Source organism: Balaenoptera physalus, assembly GCF_965194825.1.
Source record: "Balaenoptera physalus genome assembly, chromosome: 2".
Taxonomy (NCBI): domain Eukaryota; kingdom Metazoa; phylum Chordata; class Mammalia; order Artiodactyla; family Balaenopteridae; genus Balaenoptera; species Balaenoptera physalus.
The window spans coordinates 161282381-161306550 of record NC_138883.1 but is presented as its reverse complement, the minus strand read 5'-3'; the positions used below and the strand labels follow the sequence as shown (position 1 = coordinate 161306550).

The 24170-nt window shown below is 41.2% G+C and overlaps 1 protein-coding gene and 1 pseudogene across 3 annotated transcripts in view; one reads left to right on the top strand and one right to left on the bottom strand.

The window, feature by feature from the left end:
• APBB1IP (amyloid beta precursor protein binding family B member 1 interacting protein) overlaps positions 1 to 24170 on the top strand; it is a 103133-nt gene that overhangs the window by 60962 nt on the left and 18001 nt on the right. For both annotated transcript variants that reach the window (XM_082449728.1, XM_082449727.1), the window contains 4 exons: positions 739 to 860; positions 10770 to 10856; positions 15831 to 15974; positions 19734 to 19844. In XM_082449728.1, the coding sequence (XP_082305854.1) occupies positions 739 to 860; positions 10770 to 10856; positions 15831 to 15974; positions 19734 to 19844 (464 nt within the window). The remainder of the gene's footprint in view (positions 1 to 738; positions 861 to 10769; positions 10857 to 15830; positions 15975 to 19733; positions 19845 to 24170) is intronic.
• On the bottom strand, positions 868 to 7232 carry LOC309655008 (large ribosomal subunit protein uL22 pseudogene; annotated as a pseudogene). Its single transcript has one exon. The product of its transcript is annotated as a large ribosomal subunit protein uL22 pseudogene (transcript).

Below are 24170 nucleotides of genomic sequence, written 5' to 3'. Positions count from 1 at the left end.
TTGTCTAGTGGAAGAGGCTCAGCCCCGAAGAGCAAAGGACAGTGGATAGAAGTTGATTTGAGTTTTTTTAAAAAGCTAAAAAGCAATTAAAGAAATTCTCTGTTACTTCTCATTCTTAATACCACTCATGGAACAATTGTCTCCTGGGAGAGCCTGTTGGAATACAGAATTACGTGTTTTAGAAGCTTTGGGTACACATCTTTCTGGAGGAAATGGTCTGCACGGAAATAACCTCTTGAAGTTTTCTTCAACTCTCTGAGTCAAATAGAGAATTGAAAGCTCTCTAAAGGAAGGTTTAGAGTTGGTTCCGATATTCGTACATTGTTTTTTAGAGTTTTAGGGAGTGATGTTTTCTAGTACTCATCACGTATGTCACAATTTCATTCAAAGTTGTTTACCCAATTATTGCCTAATTGTCCTCCTTCCATATAGGATGTTACCTCCACCTGGGGCTATTTAAAATAGTCAAAAATTCTAACATGAAAAAAGAGCAATGGCTGACCATTATCACTATATTGTAGGTTCATCTGCCATGTTTTTAATGAAAAATAAGTTGAAGACCTGAGACTGAAGAATACACATAATAGAGATGTTACAATGTGACATCATGTAAGAATTAGGAATTTCTAAAAACTGATGAGAAGTATGAAGCATTGTGTTAACTCAACACCAGCTTATTTCTCTGTTGGGAACCCTGATGTCTTGGGTCTGAAAGAATGCTTTTTCTTGTTTTATCAGAAAGGTTTTTTGAAGACCATGAAAATGTTGTTGAAGTGTTATCAGACTGGACAAGAGACACAGAAAATAAAGTGCTGTTTTTGGAGAAGGAGGAAAAATATGCTGTATTTAAAAACCCCCAGGTAAGATAACTTGTATATTGTTAAACCATATAAAATATCCATTTTTTAATGTCACCTGTGTACTCACCACATCATTCATTATCTCACAGAATATCACAAATGTATTCCTTTCAAACAAACACAAACAACTCTTAGGCCATATGTAAACTAAGAGCCCCTTGAAGGATTCAGAGAGAAAATTCAGAGATCCTCTGATCTTTGTAGATCGTGGTAAAGACACTGGGCTTTGTCCTGAGGCTTGCAGGGGGCCGTTGAAGGGTGTTGAGTTGAGGGAAGATCACTGTGATCGCACAGCAGAGAATGGATTTGGAGAAAGTAAAAGTGGAAGCTGCCATGTGATGGAGAGGTGATTACAGAAGCCCAGAAAGAACAGATGATGATGGACTGAAGGGCATTGGGAGAGACTCAGGAGGTAATGGAATTTTGCAGAATATGGTGACCGCTTGGATGCTGGTATAATAAGGAGGCATAGAAGCAGATACGGATGACACTGATTCCCCGCTAGGGAATTAGATAGATCCTGATGCCCTTCACTTCGGTAGGAAGCATGAGGAGAGAAATAGGTTGGGATATAAACATGATGAACTAGATTTTAAACATTGCTGAGTTTCTCCTTCTCCTTCAAAAATAAATCTCATTTCACCCTCCATAAATTCAGCATGAAATGTGCACATTTTTACTTTTGTATTTTCTATCAGATGGGCAATATTTTATCTATAAATGTCACTAGAGACATGCTCCTAAATTTTTCCTTGTGTTGTTTTTCTTTTCTCACGAGATGAGTAAAAATCTTTCTACCTTTGACATCCCCATCTCACCTGTTCTCCAACTCCAAGGTATTTATTTACAAGGAAAAAGAACTGACTGGATTTTGGTCACTTTCCCAATATCCCCTCCAAACTTACCTTGCATTAAGGGACTTTGCTCTGTGATTGTAAAAAACTTCTAGAGATAAAGATAGTGACAGGAACTGACTTCTATTAAATAGTATTGGTTCTCAGTTCTTAAGATATCAAACCTAAGAACTTTTTTTTTTCTAACTTTTATTTGCATTTATTTTTTGAGGCATTTATTCCCAGGCCAGAAGTTTTTGTTTCTTCAGTTTCTTCTGGGATATCTTTTTCTTCTGGTCAACCTCCTCTTCTGGTTTAGGAACAATCTGTTCTTTTACAGTAAGGCTCATCTCAGTCTGGCAGGGAGAGCTCGTGTATGGGTTGATCCGACCATGAGCTCTGTAAGTCCTGCGCCACATCTTGGGGGCTTTGTTCACCTGGATTTGCTCAGTGACCAGAGAATCTACATCTACGCCCTTAAGTTCAGCCTTACTCTCTGCATTTTTGAGCACGTGCAGTAAAAATTCAGCACTCTTTGTGCCACCGACCCTGCGTCCAGCCCCACTGTTTGGCCTGGGCACACCTACCAACTCCGCCATTGTAATGACGGAATGGCACACATTACTTCTTTAAAGTGACATCCTTCAGATACTTGGTGGCTTTTCGGATACGCATACACTTATTGGCCTGGGCAGTTTCACGAGTGTTCTTAAAGTGAACCCAAAGAGTTGAACCTCTTGATTTGCATGATCTTGTGGGGTTTTCTGGATCAAGTGAATAGCAAACCATTTTTAGAGGTCACCTCAGGCCACTTACTGGAAAAGCCTAAGAACTTATTTTCATGGCAGTTTATAACAAAAGCTACGTTTTATCAAATGCAGAGGGCTAAACTGATGATCCAGGGAAAGAGGGAAATTGCCAGAAACTATTAATAGCTACTCAATTGCTAGGCTAGAAGCTTTGCAAGTATTATCTTCAATCTTTACAACTATAAAGGTTAAGAAGGATATATTGCTATTCCTCTTTACAGATGAGAAAACTGAGATCAAAGATAGAAAGGAGGCCTTTGTTTGATCTTAAGACTCATTGGGGACTTTGATGAGTGGTTTCCATAGGTTGAGTCTTCTGTTCAGAGCTCTCAAGACTATAGGAAACCTGGAATGAAATTGGTAGTGACTGAGGACGTCCTCAGACAAGGTAAATTGAATACAGCTAGCAGGACTATACCACAAATGGAAACAATTGACTCAGAAGTTACTACACTGACTCAGTTTCCCACAATGAGAAGAAACTGATTGCCAGAGGCCCAGATCAGAATAAGCCCCCATTTATTCTTCTGCTCTCTCTGTAAAAGTGGATGCAAAGGCCTGGCCTGGGCCACCATTCCTGGAGAACCGTGTGCTAACAGTCACATTGTTTTACATGGTCAATGACATCCTCTGTGCCCTTAGAGACAGTGGTGCCTACTCTCATAGGTCTGCAGGTGTAGATCTCTGGAGTGCTTGAGAGTTCAGAGTCTGTCTTTCTCCTTGGAATCTGCATTCATGACTCCAAGGTCAGTCTGTTCTTGGCCTCCCCATAGCCTGTTTGATATGTAAAATATGGATTAGTATTTGCAGCTTGACTGAGAAAGAGCTTCTGTGGCCCAGAGTATCCGTTCTTCTGGAAAGTTACTAAACCATACAAAATTATGTAAAATTTCATGAAATTTTACAACACTGAAATCCTTAGTACTTAATAGGATTCTCTTACAAACTACTTATCTGCAGGGATAAGTCTAGGCAGGTGGCAGGAAAATGAATGCAAAGAGAGGTTTTGAGCTCAAATATTAGAAACAACCGTCAGTAAAGATTTGGGGACATCGGTGGTGTGCTTTGCAGGCACAAATGCAAAGCACCGCCTCCACCCATGACTTGAAAAGTGATGCTGTTCACCTGTGTCTCAAGTGTCACCTGCTGACTGTGTGGTCTTAGCAGGCTTTCTGATGACACCTGAATTCAGCGTTTCTATTTGTACAATGTGATACGGCTGTACTTCCCACCTCGCAAGGTTAAATCCAGCATGAAAACCACTTGCAACATCGTGATGTTATATATAAAAGTCAAGTCGTTTGATGCCAACTGAAATTCAGCAGTCACCTATGAGAAAAGACGAACTGAAGCATATTAAAAAATTTTAAGAGTTTATTTGAACAAAAATCGATTCGAATCAGGCAGAACCAAATCAGAAGTCATTAGGAGCACTCCTCAGCTAAGAACCAGGGGAGAGATTTAAAGAGAGAAGGTGATGGAGAGAAACCGGATCCTGCAAATTTGTGGACCAAAAGATGCTTAATTAGGAAAGAACTTCCCCAGGATGACTGGTCTATACTTAGAGAGGTAATATCAGATCACCTCATTTTTATTTTTTTTAATTTTAAAATTTTTTTTAAACCTTTTTTAAAAATTTATTTATTTTATTCATTTATTTTTGGCTGTGTTGGGTCTTCGTTGCCGCGTGAGGGCTTTCTCCAGTTGCGACAAGCAGGGGCCACTCCTTGTTGCGGTGCACGGGCCTCTCATTGCGGTGGCTTCTCTCATTACAGAGCACGGGCTCTAGGCGCACAGGCCTCAGCAGTTGTGGCACACAGACTCACACGGACTCAGTAGTTGTGGCACGCAGGCTCAGTAGTTGTGGCACACGGGCTTAGTTGCTCCACGGCATGTGGGATCTTCCCCGACCAGGGCTTGAACCCGTGTCCCCTGCATTGGCAGGCGGATTCTTAACCACTGCACCACCAGGGAAGTCCCAGATCACCTCATTTTTAAAGGAGGAAAAGCAGAGTCATGAATTCTCCTGTTGGCTGCTGTTACACCCCGTCCATTGAATAGCTAGTTTGGGACACCACTGTTTTAGCTTCATGCCCAAGAGGAAGTAACCACATAGGAGTCTTACTCGTGAACCTTGAGGAGGATCCAAGACTGTCAGTGGTTCTTCAGAGCCACTGCTGACTCCTGGGTGTGCAGACACTGCCGTAACTGGCACTGGGGATCGCTTGGTCAAGAGAAACTGCTCTACCTAGAACTTTTTAACATGATTATTGAAAGGATACAGAGGCATCTCATGGAAGCATGACCAGGCTTCTCGGGCTGGCACTGGAAATGGAATATTGTGGGGACCACAGTTGAGAGCATCTTTGCTCCAGATCTCCCTCGGAGCTCTAGCTCCTTCTGTCCCTCTGTCCCTCCACAAGCTGTGTCCTTGCCCTCCTTCTCAGTGACCCCCTTACTCTCTTCCCACACAGCCCCTTATGGCTGACCTCTATGAAGGCTGCCTCTATGAATGAAGATCAAACTTTTGTGCTTGCAAACCCCCTAGAACAAGTTTGAGAAGTGATGTACCACCTCACACATTTGTATGTTGACATGCAAAATGTTTCAGAATTTTTCATCGCAAGTTTAAATAGATGCCAAGAATGCAATGTCCAGCATATTATCAATTTTGTCATTTTAATAAGCTAGCCAGTAGAACCGAAATACAGTTCCACGGCCATTTGATTCCCAGGAGCATTCATTTACAAAGCACATGAGTAAGCTTTTATTTTAAATAGACTATTTTTTTAATATAAATTAACTAATTTATTTTTGGCTGTGTTGGGTCTTCGTTGCTGCACGCAGGCTTTCTCTAGTTGTGGCGAGCGGGGGGGCTACTCTTGGTTGCGGTGCACGGGCTTATTGCGGTGGCTTCTCTTGTTGCGGAGCATGGGCTCTAGGCACGTGGACTTCAGTAGTTGTGGCATGTGGGCTCACTAGTTGTGGCTCACGTGCTGTAGAGCGCAGGCTCAGTAGTTGGGGCGCAAGGGCTTAGTTGCTCCGCACCATGTGGGATCTTCCTGCACCAGGGCTCGAACCCGTGTCCCCTGCATTGGCAGGCGGATTCTTAACCACTGTGCCATGAGGGAAGTCCAAATAGTAGACTATTTTTAAGAGCAGTTTTAGGTTCACAGCGTAGGGGAGTAGAAATACCTGGGGTTAGGGGCAGAGTAGGGACCCTCTAAAGCATGGTGTCAGGACAGGGACCCTTTTGCCCAGGTGGTCCCGCCTCTTTGGAGTAAAGTAGGTTGGGGCAGTAGAACCTTACTGTCCTAATTAAAGCAACTTTGTTGACGAAGCAGCTGAGTTTCTCCTACTTTCTCGGTCTGGTTGGCGTTAGGAAAGTCCCTCTTCCTAGTTGACTGTAATCACAGGGTGGTCTGCTCATCGTAAAAGAGTGCCAGATGTTCAAATGAACAAATGAAACTCAGCCGTAACCCAAAGAGTTTTGTTTTCCCAGCTGTGCTGACATACAGCTCCCACTGTGCAAAGACCCGTGTGGGCCCGAAACCAAAAGAGATGCGTGAGGCCTGAGGTCTGTGTCTGGACAGGCAGACAAACCCTGGTGTTAACATTAGCTGTTCTTCTTGCTAGGAGCCCGAAGAATCTCTTTTTCTGAGAAGGTATTGGGAAAACAAATTAATGTAAGGTCGCCTGCTTGCTGTATTGCTGTTCATTTCTTTTAGTAATATCTTTTATGTTTCTGACTTCAAAATTAATATCAGTTTATTGGAAGAAAAACTGAAAAGTAGAAGAAAGGAAAGTTAAATCATCCACATTCCCACACTCCAACAATCATCACTATTGATATTTCAGGCAATTTTCATTCCACCGTTTGTTGTTTCTTAACCAAAATTTGGTGGTGGTGATGGTTTATTTGGTTGCACGAGTGAGGAGCAGAGAGAGAACCACAATGTCACACTTCCCCTCGGGTGTAGAAGGGTACCAGCCACTGTGGGAGAAAATGACCTCACCGTGTCCCCCCTCTTTTCCCACCTCCCTGTCCTGCCAAGGTTCCTCTCTGGCCATCTGGGACCAGGCCCAGCTAGAAGGAAAATCATACAGGCATCACATTTACGGCCTCCAGGAGAGGCTTCTATTTTAAAAGAAAGTCTGCTCTTGACTTCAGTGCCCCAGAGCCCCTGACCAACCAGTGTGGGCATGTGTATCAGTCAGGGCTGGAGACATGAACACAACCTCAGAATCCCAGTGGCTTAGAGTAGCAGGTATTTCCTCTGTCTGAGGCCTGCCGGTCATCGGGTCCTCCATCCACGGCTCCAGAATGTGAGTCAGATCCAGGGAGTTCCACGTGCCTTTTATTGTCCTCGGACCAGCAGCCACCTTGACACACTCTCCTCCTGGTGAAGGGCGAGCGTGCCGGAGAATGAGTGGAAACACGCAACGCCGCCTCTCAGGTCCTCTGCTCAGATGGAGGCACTGTCCCTTCCGCCCACGTTCTGTTGGCCGAAGCAAGTCACGTGGCCAGACCCAACGTAAGGGGGCAAGGAAATGAGCTCCGGCCGTTCTGGGGGGAGGCACTGCACAGTCATCACTAGGTGGCGGGCGTTGGTGAATTCTGACACAGGGCGGAAGAGAGGAATTGGGAGTGATGGTCAGGTCTTCGTCAGGTGTACCCCAGCTCTAGCCAGGCTGCTCGTTCACAGCTGCTCCAAAGACACCCAATATTTATTTTAAATTGAAGTATAGTTAATTTATAGTGTTGTGTTAATTTCAAGTGTACAGCAAACTGATTCAGTTATACATACATATGTACATATATTCTTTTTCAGATTATTTTCCATTATGGGTTATTATAAGATATTGAGTAGAGTTCCCTGTGCCATACAGTAGGTCCTTGTTGTTTACCTATTTTATATGTAGTTCTGTATGTATGTTAATCCCAGACTACTACTTTATCTGTCCCCCTCAGCCTCGCTATCCCCTTTAGTAACCATAAGTTTGTTTTCTGTGTCTGTGAGTATATTTCTGTTTTGTAAATAAGTTCATTTGTATCCTTTTCTTTAGATTCCACAAATAAGTGACACCATATGATATTTGCCTTTCTCTGTCTGACTTACTTCACTTAATATGATCATCTCTAGGTCCATCCATGTTGCTGCAAATGGCATTATTTCATTCTTTTGATGGCTGAGTAGTATTCCATTGTATAAATATATATCACATCTTTATCCTTTCATCTGTCGATGGACATTTAGGTTGCTTCAAAGAGCCCCAATATTTATCTAACTCTGGGCCTTTTTACATGCTTTTCCTCCTGCCCTGAACGCTCTCTTTATTCCTTTTTCCCTATCTGAATATGAACATCTTTCAAGGCAAAGTTCCAGCTTTGACCTCCTCTGTAAGTCTTCCTTAATCATCTCGGTTCACAGTGAGTTCTTCCTCTCTGAAAACCTATAGAACTTAGCTCATTTTGCATTTATGCAATGTCTTATATGGTTCTCCCATCTACAGATATATAGCCATCTACTTATATTTATCTTTTCAGTGTGATAGAAAGATTCTTAAGAACAGTGATATTTTACATGCAAAGGGTACGCACAAATATTTACTCATGGATTGATAAGTGTTTGTTTGATTTACTCTTTACTCCAGAAAGGTGATATTAAAAATGTAACGTATTTGCTGTTTCTGTCCTATCCTGCTGCTCTCAAATCTTGCATTTTCAGAAGCTGTGAGAAAAAGAGGCAGGCTGTAACTGAAAGTCTCATTTCCCATTTTAAAGTTCCCTTATCGTTCCGCTCAGATTGTCCCCAACAGATAATTAACTTTTGAATTCTGCTGCTTGCTGCAGAGCACTCCAAATTCTCACCCAAGAGCAATCCGTCCTTTCTAAGGACTGCCCTGCGTGATCTCCAGCTTGGATTTTCTTTGTGCTTTTTGCATTTTCATTAAAACAAAAACACAATATAGCACTATCACTTGGAAGGGGAAAAAAAGCTATTCAGAAGCCAAAAAAGTGAGAGGGGTCTCAGAGAAGACACAGCTACGTCCTGACCCTTCATGATAACCTCATAAAATGAGACCCTTCATGTTTAGAAAGGCTCTTCCCTTATCAGTCCTGCAGAGGGCGACACGTGCCCTCCTTTTCCCAGATGATGATGAAACACACATGCCCTGGAGTCTCCCTCACGGTCTCTGTCCATTCTTTCAACTCATACAGGCTCACACTTTTTCCAGGGCCCTAAAGCAGTGTGCTTGCTCGGAGCACACTGCATTCACTCTCAACTAGGTCATCACTTTTTGTTTGTTTGTTTGTTTTTGGCAAAATACACATAACATAGAATTTACCATTTTAACCACTTTTAAGTGTGCAGTTCAGTGGTATTAAGTCGATCCACACTGTCATACTGGGTTCTCTCCTATGGTGTTTAGAGCATTTTAATGCTGAGAAAAGTCATGAAAACCTCAAAGCTCTGGCACTAATTGTCCTTGGGCAAATCACTTAATCCTTCTGTTTCCTTATCTGTGAAATAGCAATCGCACCTACATTGTGGGGTTCCTGTGAGGATGAAATGACAAGCATACCTGTAAGGCCTCAGTGTAGCGTTCTGGCACGTGGCATATGTTACATATTACATTAGTCACCATCCTCAAGCCAAACGTAAAATTAGAATCGTTTCCAAACCCTATAGAGTAATCACACTAATTCACACTATGCTGTCCTTTCAAATAACACGTAAAAGTTTCTTTAAAAACATATTAAAAGATAATTCAATAAGAATTATGGAAGGAGTTGTACTTGATTTATTTCCTCTATTTAAGTTAGCAAGTTGCCATTGTTATGCATTCTATTTCTAGGAGATCTCCTAATTCTGCAAATTTTATTTGCCTGCGGTTTGCTTCCTCTCTGTCCAATACACTCTGTTCTCAAACTTCAGTGTAAGTAAAACTCATCCAGGAAGTGTGTTGGCGTGTGGATTCCCAGGCCCCGTGAGCTTCCAGTTCCGTAGGTTGGGAGCCCAGGAACATGCATTTTGTGGAGCATCAAGGTGGTCTGGGGATCACACTTGGAGAAACACTGCCATCGTGTCAATAAACATTTGTGTTTAGACTCAGGAGGGTCCTTAATTTAGTCACTATGCACCATGAGTATATGTTCTAGTTTTAATACATTTTTTTTCAGGCACTATTTTACAAACTCTACATTTCCACATAAAAGTGCGAAACACTTTGACTGTGGCAGTGGTCACGCCTGACACAATCCACAAACAGATGTTCCAAAGAGATAATCACGGGAGAGGGCAAGGGTCCTGCTTCCCTGAGTCAGGAGCTGCCGGAATTAGAGTAGGTTTAGTCTCTCTGCCCTTGAACTTCACTGACCTTCAATTTCAGGGGTAGTGTGGTGTGGTGGTAAGGGCACACACATCATACACACTCAGCCCCTGGTGTTGATTCAGGGTGCAGTGCCCTAGCTATTTAACCTTGCTGAGCCTCGGTTTCCTAACCTGTAAAATGGGGGTACTGTCACTTACCTCACAGCCTTGCTGTTAGGATTGGGGGTGATGTTTGCAAAGCGCCTGGCTGAAGATCTGGCACATAATAGGTACTCCCCCAAAATCGTGAGTGCTTCTAAACTGTGGTCTTCCTTTCCTTTGCTAAGCTGGTTCTCGTTCCAGAAATGCCCTTTCTGCTTCTCTCTGTCCTTAGAAGTTGCCAAGTAGCAAACTTTATGTTGTAATTGACCCACGTGGATTTTAAAAATTAAAATTAATTGCCAACACTTACAAAAATCCAGATTTCATGCTTCTCTGGATAAGCCAGAATCTCTAGTCCTCAAGGCCTTGGGATCCTACATGGTGATCAAAGGCCTGGGACATGGGACACGGGCTCTACCATCCTCTGGTTCTGGGCTCTTCCAAGGGCACTGGGGTCTCCCAGCTTCCAGCATTTGACTCATGTTCTAGACCATGGAATTTAACAATTAAATGATGTTGTATCCTTTGCTAGTGGTCTCTCTCTTTGCTTGTTTCTTCATTGAATGTGCACTCTGGGAGGAAGGGAAGGTGTTACTTCTGGCCAGTGGGGCAGTGGTCAGCGCTCAGCAAGTCCCTCCATAAGCACTTGATTGACAGAGACCATACACCATGGTCGACAGTTTACTTCCTCCAGGTATGTCTCCTCTCTCCAGCAAGACCGCGAATTCCATGCAGTGGCTACCATGGTAATGAACACTTACTGATCTGATCTTTTACTATTTTATTTAGAATTTTTACTTGGATAACAAAGGAAAAAAAGACAGCAAGGAAACAAATGAGAAAATGAATGCGAAGAACAAGGAGTCCTTGCTTGAGGTATGTTTAATTTTGTAGAGTAGAAGAAAAGAGAGTTAACTGTATTTTTAAATGATTTGCTTCTCAGAACAATGGGTGATTCTGAGACACACTGAAATTTTAATTTGGGGTTTTAAAATCAAATTATTACTAAATTATAGCTATTTAGACAATTAAACTGGTTCTTGGAGTCAGTTGTTAAAAAGTTTTGCTTTAGACAATATATTTTACTCTTCATGAAGTTGGATTGGTAATTCTTGACTAAAAGACATGAATCCACATAAAACTCATCTCTGACCATATATTTCATTGCTAATGTGCTCCACAGAAGTCAGGCGTGACTTCTTTGCAGTGAATTCTAAGGTGCCCTTCCAGCAGCCAGGTGTGGTAGAAAGTATGAGATTGCAGTTAAGAGATCTGATCCGAGTTTGGCTCTGCCTGTTGAAGTTCATGTGTTATTGGGCAAGTCCAAGAACCTTGGTTTCCTATATCCTATTGAATTATTACAAAGACTTAGGGAGGCAATGGAAGCACAGTGTGTAAAGTATGGTACACATGTCTGGATTATCACTACAGAGCTGTGTTCCAGAAGTTCATTTGACGGTTGATTTTCTGAAACTTCTAATGAGTTTTCACATAGCAACTTTGCTCAAAATCGAGGCTCTGTTCCCCGCCCCTAATGCAGATGCATGCCAGATCACAGGTCACAAATGGGCGTGGGAGCCCCAGACAGATTTTTGTTGTCTCCGACAACATGTTGACCTTTTCTTGAGTTAGGAGATTTGGGGCTTCTCTTGAAAACTCAGAAGACCTGTTGACACCTTGGCCCATATTCCCACCTGGAGCGAATTCACTGATGCTGAAGGGCACCCTCTCCCAGGCACCAAGGCCTGCCCAGACCCCTGCACAGGGTTCTAGCCCTGCCGGCTCTCCCAGCCCTGTTCCCGACGGAGCAGGCCCTACAACCTTGCTGCCACGCACTCCCAAGCTCCTGGAGACATGCTACAAGTTTTGGTTCCTGGGACCAAGAACCCAGTGGGTATTTCCCAGAGAGGCCAACGGTGGGAGTGGGGACATTCTTTCTGCATTTATCAGAGTCTCCAGGTTGAGCTGAGGGAGATAAAGCACCAGGCATCCCCAGCAGCAGGGAGATTCAGGTTCTGAGCGTCCCCAGCAGTGATGGACACAGACAGACATGGAAGGGGAGTGAGCAGTTTCCTGACACAACCCTTGGCTGTTAATCAGTGCTTATTGCATCAGCAGCTGTCTGTAAATCAAGGACTGGTTATGCCTTGATTTATACAATTGCCTGAATAGGTCTTGTTGGAAGACTTCAGCAGTTTTTCAAAAGCCAGATGGGAAAGAAAATACAAAGCATGTTATGCTGTGAAAAATCAGCATTATCATGCTTTCGAATTTGGACCCCAAATCTGCTTGAATTTAAGAGATCGTTGAAGGGCTCTCGCGTCCCCGCGCACGCCTGGGCGTCTCGGAGCCCCTGTGGTCAGGCCCCAGCCCTGGGTCTCCCGCCGTGCGCGAGGCCAGATGTGGAGGCATAGCTTGGAAAACCAGGACGAGAAGCGTTTTGTGCCATATCGCTGCTGCTTATGTGCGGAGACAGAGCAGACCTCCTGGGGAATGAAATCAACGCGTGAGCCTCTATGGAGACCCCAAATTTAAAGCAGGGCCTGAAAAACTTGGCTGATGAGTTTGCCAAACTTCAGGATTATCGACAAGCAGAGGCTGAAAGACTTGAAGCTGAAGTAGTCGAACCTTTGCAAGCTTATGGAAGTGGAAGGGAGCAGGACCCTGTGGTCTGTGCCCCCCCATGTCCTCAGCCTGCCTTTTGTCTGTGGAAAAACTTTAGCCAAAGAATAAGCTTAATCCGAGAAGTGAGAAAATGCAGAAACAAAGGAAAACAGTCAAAGGAGAACAAATAATAATAGTTTAGTCATTAAGCAAAGTCAAGGACCTTTGGTTCCTCCTCAAGGGCTGTAGATCACATTCTGAGCCACATCCTGTGAGCTGTCTTGTAGGTACTGAAAACCCCACCAGGTGGAAGAAGTTAACTACATGATGACCAGACTGTAGCCATGACATGAGCTGCCACAATTCCGAGAATTGGCCTCAAAGAAATGGAAACAAACCCACCCTGGAACTCAAGATTAACTGTACCTAAAACAGTCAAGGTGACGCTGATCAGACCACCAATGATCAATGTCAAGATGACGGTCAGAGCTGACTGTGCTGCTTCTGCATGTAGCCCCCTCCCTCCACCTATAAAAGCTCTTGCCCCCTGACTGTCAGTGGGGGGAGTCGGCCTTTGGATAGGCGTCCGCCCTCCCCACCGGTTGCCGGCATCCAAAATAAAGCAAACTTTCCTTTCCACCAGCCTGGCCTCTTTAATGACTTTTGAGCAGCAAGCAGCTGGATCCCACTTTCGGTTACAGAACCACTGTAAAAATGAAACGAGATGACCTCAAAGCAACATTAACAGCAAAGAATTGAGGAGCTAAACAGTTAACTCAGAAAGAACACGTCAGAGAAACCCATCTGATCGCCATGTTATTTCACAGGCAGAAACTGAATTACACGGACTTCCCTGGTGGCACAGTGGTTAAGAATCCACCTGCCACTGCAGGGGACATGGGTTCAAGCCCTGGTCCTGGAAGATCCCACATGCTGCAGAGCAGCGAAGCCCATGCACCACAACTACTGAACCTGCGCTCTAGAGCCCACGAGCCACAACTACTGAGCCCGCATGCCACAATTACTGAGCCCGTGTGCCACAACTACTGAAGCCCGCACGCCTAGAGCCTGTGCTCCGCAACAAGAGAAGCCACCGCGATGAGAAGCCCGCACACCGCAACAGAGAGTAGCCCCCTTCGCCGCAACTAGAGAAACCCCGCGCACAGCAACAAAGACTCTATGCAGCCAAACATAAATAAATAAATAAATAAATTTTTTAAAAAGAAGCTGAATTACAAAGAGCTACAATGGATGCTACTAGAACAACTCGTCATCTGGAGGAAACTACTAACAATTTTGAAAAGGAGAAAACAAAGAATATAAAGACTATATTTTCAGAATTTATCACTATCGAAATGTTATTTCACGGCAAAGCTTTAGACGTCTCCACTACTACCTACCAAAATACACAAAAGATTGATGAAGAAGATTTAGAGGTTTTCTGAAATTCTCTGTATCCACCAGATTATTCATCCCATTTAGATATCATAAGAGCAAATTCAAAGTCACGTCTTCAGAGATCAGTGTCAGCTAAGTGTGTATCTGGAACAGGACAGGTATCCACCTGTCGACTAAGAAAGGATCAACAAGCAAAAGATGATGATGAAGAGGATGAAGACTTAGATGTTACAAAAGAAGAAAATGAAATTTCTTAAGTAAACTTTGCATTTCCATTTTCATCTTAAATGACTTGGAATCCAGAATTACTAAAACTGTAACACTTTATACTGGCTTGATACGTTAAACCTCAAAATGAAATCCTACTGGAAATGGAGAATTTATTAAAGGAAATTTATGCTGACCAAAAAAAAAAAGAAAGAGAGAGAGAGAGATTATTGACAAGGCAACTAATACCAGCTAAACTGGGGGAAACTGGGAAAGATATGAACAAAGATGTCACCCAGCTCCACTACACATACATTTACTTGAAGGATGCAAAATTAAGTTTATTCTGCTTTTATGAGACTGAATGAAAGGAGGTTGAGAGTTATAAAAAACCAAAGCCAAAAATAAGTTTGAGTGCTTGAACTGAAAGATAGAATAATATGTAATTTTATTGCACTGCTTTTAAAAGAAATTTATTAAGAATTATATAATTCTATGCATGTTTTGATTTTTAAACATCTGCACCTAGAAAATGTACTTTGTCTCTATCCTTTTCTGATACTACAGTATTAATAATTGTCTTCTTTCTTCTTTGATAAGAAACTATCCCCCAAAAAGGAAATCTTGCCATTTTTGACAACATGGATGGAACTTGAGTGTTAAGTGAAATAAGTCAGACAGAGAAAGACAAATAACTGTATGTCTCATCTATGTGTGGAACCAAAAAAAAAAAAAAAACTGAAATCATAGATACACAGAACAGATTTGTGGTTGCCAGAGGCAGGGGTAGGGATGCATGAAATGGCTAAAGGGGGTCAAGAGGTACAAACTTCCAGTTATAAAATAAGTAAGTCCTGGGGATGTAATGTACGTCATGGTGACTATAGCTAACAATACTGTATTGTATATTTGAAAGTTGCTGAAAGAGTAGATCTTAAAAGTTCTCATCATAAGAAAAAAAAATGTGTAACTGCGTGAGGTGATAGATGTTAACTACACTTATGATGGTGATCATTTTGCAATACATACATACATCAGATCATTAGGTTGTATACCGAAAACTAATACATATTCTATATCAATTGTACCTCAATGTAAAAGAAAAGAAAATTATGCCAAAAATAAAATATTAATGTACAAATATTTTATGTATAGAATTGTATATTTTAATTTTTCCATCTACTAGCAGTGAAATAGTAATTTTTTCACTTACAGGTTTTAAGTTTAATAAGTTTAAGTTTAATAAGTTTTCTATTTATCAACTTATAGTAACAGAAATAGACTTTATGTAATGCTTACTTTTATAATATACCAAGATTGTACTCACAACCTTCCCTATGAAGTTGGGGCTATCGTTACTCTGATTTTGCAAGTAAAGGCACCGAGGTTGAGCCACTTGCTCAGGGTCACAGAGCCAAGTGGTCAAGAAGCCTGGAAGTCTAACTCAGGAGCTGAGACTCAACCACCATGTTCTTCCTGTCTTTTGGCAAATGGTATGCAGTGTCAATATATGCATTCAATCAAAGCTGTAGACAAAACGATTTTTAGCTTGAAGGCTAGTTGGCCACAGTTTGTTTAAATGTGAACAAAATATGTGTTTTATCTTTCATGGGTTTTATATCATTGGAATCTCACTTTCAGGAGAGTTTCTGTGGAACATCCGTCATTGTGCCAGAACTAGAGGGAGCTCTTTATTTGAAAGAAGATGGGAAGAAATCCTGGAAAAGGCGCTATTTTCTTTTACGAGCTTCTGGAATTTATTATGTCCCCAAAGGAAAGACTAAGGTCAGAAAAAAAAATATGCTTTTGTAAAAAGGCATTTCATGAAAGTGAAAGTAAAGAAATCCTCAGGTGGTAGTTTAAATACATTCTCCTTTGCTGTGAGATTCATGTTACTACAATGTTTATACAGATACATATCCTATTAGGACAGAATTACAGAAATCCTGAATCTTTCCACTGCTCTCTCTTGAAGGTGAAGAGTTTTATCTACTTTAAAGTCAGGTTTCAGAAATTATGACTGAAGCGCTTTTCTAGAAATTAATTTGTTTCTTTACATATCGATCTTTGAGGACTTTTTTCCCCCCTTTTTACTCTATTGTTCTGTAGTCATTACAGTAAAACTTCTTTTATCTGGAATCATAGTGGTATTAGAAGTCTTGATAGATTTTAATTTAGATTTTAGCTTTTATAACTTGAATATTTAAATTGTTCTCTGAAGTGTATTATATGCATTTCCCTGCCTAATTTAGCAGAGTATCTTAGATATCATTTCACTTCTACTTGGTGATTTAGGATTATGCCTCAAATCTACAAGCACATAGTAAATTTGTCTTCTTTGAAATGTAATTTTAACTCTCATTCTAACTCTTAGCTTTTTCTAAGACCTTTCTTAGAGGATGGCCATTTCCATCTTTTGCTCACCTTTGCAAAGTTGTAGGCTGTCTCTCTTTCTATATCTGGAGTAAGCCAAAGCATCTTGCCTTCACTGCCAAATCCAGGGCACCCCCCAACAGCATATTTTCAAATTGCAGGCTGCTTCTAATAAGGCTTGACCCACATCCCTTGCAGGTGAAGTCATAGTGACTATCCAGGGCTATTCCCACTAGTTAGAAGACTGTTATCTCTGTGGAATGCAGGAGAGCATTATGGGAAATTCTTGGTCCAGAGCAGCTACCACTCCTATTTCGTCTCAATCTTAGAATTCATACTTTTCCCATCTGTGCTATCTTCATTCCAGTCCCAAATGTGGGGGGCATAACAGTTGACCCACAAATTATTTGTTTTATTTTAGAGATGTTATGTCTTTGGCATTTACATATAAGTGAGACATATAAGCCTATCAAAAACAACACACTTAGGGACAAAAATTAGAAGCATTCACATTGGAGTTGGACAGGCATCCTTTCAGTCTCTGCTCCCATTAACACTGATGGAGGAACTAGCCAGGAAGTCAAGAAAAAGAATAACAAGTATAATTACTGGAAAAGAAGAGTCAAAACTCTCTTTATTCACAGTCGACATGATTGTCTACCAGACAATATAAGACACTCAACTGAAAAACTTAAGAGTTTGGTCCCAATGGACCAAATAAACTTACCAAATAAGAAATTGTTTTCCTTTATATAAACAATATGCAAATTAAATACGCTGCAAAAGATTCCATGCATTGCAAGAACAAAAAAATACAAAATACCTGACAATAAACTTAACAAGAAAGGTTCAAGATCTTATATGGCATAAAATAGAAAATTTAATGAAGGAAATGAGTTAGAACTGAATAAACAGAAATGTACAATGTTGCTAGATGAAAAGATATTAATTCTCCCCCCAATTTTTCTATATATTCAATTCCAAGAAAAAAATTTCAATAGGATTCTTTTTACCTGGAGTTCAAAAACTGGTTCTAAAATTCATCAGAAAGAGATGCAGTTCCAAAATAGACACACACAAAAATTATAAAGAACATTATGGTAGAACCCCTCCTCCCAAATGTCAAAACATTAGACAAAAACAGTACAGGAAGAGAAAACAGATCAACAGAGAGCCATCTAATATAAGAGAAATTCAAGTGAGCATTTTATAGCAGTGGGGAAAGAATGTGATACTCAACAAATAGCATTGAAATAATTGTATATCCATTTGGAAAAATATGGTTTCCTACCTCATACCATGTTCCAAATTAAATCTTACATTGATTAAATGTATTTGGACAAAATAACAAAATATTAGGAGAAAATATATGGTCAGTATTCTCATAATTTGGCAGTGGGGAAGCCTTCTTAAACAAGACTAAAAACTCAAAATTATAACAAAGAAAATTGGCAGATTTGACTATATAAAGTTGTGTTTAACTCCTTATGGCCAGAGATACCAAACAAGAAGTTAAAGACTAGCTCTAGAGTCAGAGAGTACATTTGCAGTGTGTATAACCTAGTAAACATAAAGACTTCAACAACTCATTAAGAAAAAGATAAACATACTCGTAGAAAAACAGCAATGCTTATTAAGTGAGAATTCACAGAAACAGAAATATCAGTAGCCAGTGAATATTTAAAAAGTTGCTCTATCTTATTAGTAATCAGGAAAGTGTAAATAAGTGAAAATTTTCCTCCCGTGAGATTGATAAAACTAACAATATTGATAGTATGCAAATTTCATCAGGAGTGAGTAAGAAAAATGGGCACTCTTATGTACAGAAGTTTGGAATGTAAGCTGGTACAGCCAAATTGGGGGACAGTTTAGCAAAAGCTATGCAAATATAATAGGGAATACCCCTTCAAAGGACAGCTCCATGTTTGGCAATCTACCCCACAGAAACATTTGCTCATATGCACAATATATTTTGTAATAGCAAAATATCGAATTAACCTCTAGTCATCTATAGTAGGATGGTGGAATAAATAGCTACATCTATACAGTGTAATGTTATGCAGCTATACAAAGAATGTGATATATCCTTTCATATGTCCTAACATAGAAGGACCCCAAGATATAATGTTAAGAAAAAGAACAAAGTCATAGAAAAATATTGAGAGTAAAATCTCATTTATATTTTAAAAATTGTATATATGTATGTGGGTATGTCTACGCATACATAGGTATATAAATGTATCCCCAAAACATTTGGAAGAATGTCTTCTCTGGAGAAGAGAATGAAATTAGAAAAAAAAAGAGTGATGAAGAAAGATTTTTGTTTTACTATATATAAAATAACTTATTTTTTAAATTATGATGAATATGTTTTATTTTTCTAATTAAAAAAACTAAAACTTTGAAAATCCAGAAGAAAATATCTTACAAGAAAAAAGTATACTACCATATATAAAGGAATAATTGTGCATTGAGATGTAGCAATTCTACCCTTTATTTTTTTATTCATTAACTCAGTAAAGAATTATAGAACGTGAGGGGGGAAAAAGTAACAGAACAAATTTGTAATTGAAGTGTAACCAAATATGTAGATTAGAGGTTGATGTCTTCTCAATGCAGATTATATGTGGAGGAGAGGGTTCTGTTTCCACAGCAACACCACCAGTCCTAAAGAGAAGGCACGAAAGGGATCTTCTCTCCTCAGGAAGAAGTGCATGAAGTGTGTGCGAATTTTCTGAGCATCAAATTTACCTCTCATTGTTCATCCTGAGGGGGACTTTTTTCTAAATGCTCAGTCATGAAATCCGTCACTGACTTAGAATGGCAAAAGACAAAATGAAATGTTTGACGAGGTGCTCGGTCACCTTGTCTGAACCCCATCAATAATGATGCCAGTCATCTCTGGGAGTCCACGTGTAGGTGCTAGAACAGCAGTATAATCTTTTACTCCACTTTTGGTCTGTGGCCTGCTGTTTTGCCTGGATGTGCTCTTTCCTTCTTAAAATGTAGGCTTGGCTTTTAGAAAGCTATACATGGTAGACACTTATATAAATTACCTAAAATTCTGTATTTTCCTACTAAAATGTAATCCTTTGTTGTGCCATGAAGAACGACCTTAGAAAAATATTACTTGTCAGCTAGGTTGAGGTTATTTTTTTCCTTCTCTTTCAGACATCTCGAGATCTGGCATGTTTTATACAGTTTGAAAATGTCAACATTTACTATGGGATTCAGTGTAAAATGAAATACAAAGCACCCACTGACTACTGCTTTGTTTTAAAGGTAGGTTTAAGAAGTCCGTACTTTAGATCTGTAAGCAATTTAAGGTAATGTTTCCTTTTAAGAAGAAAAATGTTAAATGTTATACAGTTAACTACAAGTATAACATAATAAGCTTTTTATTGTAAACCAAAATAGGAAAGGGGGAAACATTTCTGCCAACTCAGGTCATTTCTCCAAAGCCTGTTATCTGAGTCTAAAACTTTCAAGTCAATCTGTCTGGATTTCTTCATCACTTTATGAAAAAGAGAACTCTACGTTTTGAACAAATTTTAGTTACAATTTTATTGACAAGACAATCAGTCTTTTAGTTCTGTATTTATCAGACTCTTATTCCATTGTAAGACATTTTTAGAAATTAGCAAGTTGACAAGATTTTCTAGAAAAATATAGAAAATAAAAAAAATAGGAAAATATATCTTTTTCTAAAAATAGCCTTACTGGGTCTTGAAACTTTTTAAGGTGCATATTATCAAAAGGCAATATGTATTATCAGATGTCTGGTAATGTTGACATGAGCACCATATTTTGGAAGGTTGGGCAGAAGTAACTTTTATCTGCCAGCTGTAACGACTGACCCCTAGAAATGGACTCAGGGAATTTATGCAGCTGTTCTGGCTATGCCCTTGTCTCCGACCTCACAGATTCCTTTCCCTTCACAGCCTCACACCAGAGAGCGGGGGTTAGCCCATTCCACTTGGCCCCGGTGCAGGGCTGTGTACAGAATTTCTTTTTTTTCCTACAAATATATTTCATTTTTTATTATTTTTTTAATTGAAGTATAGTTGCTGTGCAATGGTATATAAGTTACAGGTGTACAATATAGCGATTCACAATTTTTAAAGGTTATACTCCATTTATAGTTATTATAAAATATTGGCTATATTCCCTGTGTTATACAATACATCTTTATAGCTTATTTTATATCTAGTGGTTTGTACCTCTTAATCCCCAACCCCAATATTGCCCCTCCCTGAAATCCCCCAGAATTTCTCCTTTCTGAATCGGGGTTCCTCTGTTTCCTTCTGGGAAAGAAGTCTGTGGAGCAGGTGTTAACGAGACCAGGTTCCTGGTGAGGTACCTTTGTAGGTCCGTCACCCGGCCACCCCCAGGAAGACCCCATTACCATGTTTCTGGAAACATCTGAAGCTGGACTCCGTGTGTGCATATGTGCTCCTGGCAAAGCTGTCACCTCTCCCGAGGAAGTGGGCCAGTCTATACTATAGGTTTACATCATTTTCACAAATGAAGGACAGTGCTTACATTTACATTGGTAGCAAACGTATTCTTTGTCAAGAACGCTGTCACTGGGGATGATCATGAACCCACTTCATCATTTCAGAGGCGCCCACACTCGTGTGCCACTGTCACACACCTGTTACTCCAGGAGTCGGGTATCGCCTTGACCCAACCATTCTCAAAACCCCGATGGGGCACAGGCAGCTGGGCATCCCCTGCTACTGCTCCCATTTGTCTTTTAAAAATGCAGCAGTTTGAAGGAAATGCCATTTCTTTTCTTTTTTAATTAAACTTTGAGAATTGTACATCCATATGCAATTGTAAGATATACTACAGAGAGGTCCCATGTGCCATTTACCCAGTTTCTTCCAATGGTAACATCTGGCAAAACCGTGGTACCATGTCATAACCAGGATATTGACATTGGTCCAGTCAAGATTCAGAGCATTCCCATCACCACAGGCACCCTCCTTTATAACTACACCCACTTCCCTCCTATTCCCATCCCCTTCTTACACCCTGGCCACCACTAAGCTATTCTTCATTTCTATCCCTTTGTCAGAAAGTGACATTTCTTAATGAACAAAAAGCACACGAGAAATGTTTCATGTGTAATGCAATGATTTAAGCACTTTCCATATATTAACTCACTTAATCCCTTTATCAGCCTCATGAGGTGAGAGCCACAATTCTCCCTAGTTTGTAGATGTGGAACCTGGGCACAGAGACTCCCAACCAGGAAGTGGCTGAGCCAGGATGAGAAGCCCGGGGGTGGCCCAGAGGCCATTCTCTCGGACACTGTTTACTAGGACACAGAATCTCTTCTCTGCCTCCCCCCAGCCCCAGCCGCCCTTGAACTTTGTCTTCATTGTGTTTCTGTCTGCCCCCATGGTCCTTGTTTGCAATCCTGAGACCCTGAGAAATTACCAAAATGGAGGCCCTCCTTTGCACATGGGCGTGCAGTGCACCTCTGCAGCACTGCCCACATCTCTTAGGTAGGGAGAAGGTTTTGGAGAGAGGTTCTGAAATGCTCGTCAATAAACTGGCTGGATCAGAGTCAGGGGAGGCTGGTTAGAAATACAGGTTCCAGGGCCCTGACCCACTGAATCAAACCGTTTAAGGATGGGGCCCAGGAATCTTCGTTTTTCCTCAGCACAGTCAAGTTTTGCACTCAGAGGATCAGAATGTGTTCTGACTCTAAGCGTCAACAGTCAGGGCTTATCAGCTGGTGATGAAATCCACTTCAGAGCAGACAAATAGAATGAACGTTGTCAGAAGGGGGCAAGGGCCCAAACCCATGGCCAGGGTCCAGAGGCTGGAGGAGGGATTTCCAGCAAGAGAAAGAAGAGCTCTCAGACCTAGAGGTTCCCAGGCTGAGGATTTAGACCCAGTGAGCAGGGTGGGAATGCGGTTTCTGGTGCTGACTCACAAGCTTGGAACTAGGTCCCAGAATCATGGGCTGAACTATCTGATCTGGGACACAGGTCACCCTGGGCTGCACTGAACGTGGCAACACTGAGACCCAGGGCAGGGCCTCCCAGATGGGAGAGAGGGCTCAGAGGTGAAAAAAAAGCAGGCCAGGCCTGATGATCCAAGAACAAACAAGAATCAGGACAAACAACCCAAGGGGAACACACATTTCCCTTTTCTCAGAGTGATCAGTTCTGTTCTCAAGACATTTTCCTTACGGGCAAAATCACCCTGCTTATTTTGCTCTTAGGCATGCTTCTCAGTTCCTTCCCGAAATATTAGGAATTTCTATTCATTTGCTGAGTAAAAGTGTCTGTCATCATTTGGAGAACCTAATTTGTTTATGAACATTTTGGTCATTTATGTGCCTTTCTGTCCACTGTGAGGGAAAAAAATTCTTGATATGCAAATATTTCATGAGGGTGAGCAGATTTACAGAATTCAAAGAATGTGCACATACATTGCAAAAGGAGTTGGAGATTATGGCGAAGCATGTTAAGAGATCGTGTGATTCCACAGACATGCAAGGGCTGAGAAGTTCAGCCCGGGAGTTTCTTACTCAGGATAAACTCACGGATTATGCAGTCCGTGGTGGGGCGCTGTCGGGAAGATGAGAATTTGAGTCCTGGCCCTGTCACCTGGCACATTGTCATCGGGACTCTCTAAGCTTCATTGCCCTCTGCTACAAAGTGGAAATAAGAACACTTCCTGGGGACTTCCCTGGTGGTCCAGTGGTTAAGACTCCTTGCTTCCACTGCACGGGGCACAGGTTCGATCTCCCTGGTCGGGGAACTAAGATCCTACATGCTGCATGGCACGGCCAAAAAGATAAATAAACAAATTTTTTTTTTTAAAAGAATACTTCCTGTGCAGATTAGACAATATATGCCCATAAGACCATCAGTGCAATGTCAAGAGACATAGCCAGCAAGCAAGAACTGGAAGGCATTCTTACTGCACTCTAGAACCAATTAAATATTTCTATTGACCAGTGGTTCTCAAACTTCAGAGTGCATGGGACTCACCAGGAGAGCTGTTAAAACACAGGTGGCTGGGCCCCCAGAGTTTCGAATTCTGTGGGTCTGGGATCAGGCCTCGGAATTTGCACTTCCACCAAGTTCCCAGGTGATGTTGATGGCCCAGGGGCCACACTCTGAGAAGGCAGTAGAGACATTGCCTGTCCTTTAAGAGGTTGAGCAATATGGTCAATAATACAGCAATAACTTTGTATGGTGACAGATGGTTACTAGACTTACCCTGGTGATCATTTCATAATGTAGGCAAGTGGCACATCACTAGGTAGTATACCTGAAACTAACATAATATTGTACATCAACTATATTTCAATTTTTAAAAATTAATAAGTAAATAAAAAAGTTTTTTAAGAGGCTGACCATATGCACAAAAAAGATATCAGAGGCTGTCCATACTCACAAGAAAGGACTTGGTACCCCAGAATCATTTCTGCCCTTGTGCTCTTTCTTTGATGCACACTCCCCTTTCCTGTGAAGTTGCTCCTTTGTGAATTTTTTCTCACTGCATTCTGAGGTGAGGTATGATGGGGCAGTGGAAGTGACCATCCTCCACGAGGAATTATGTCTCTATTGAGCTCCGTTGAGA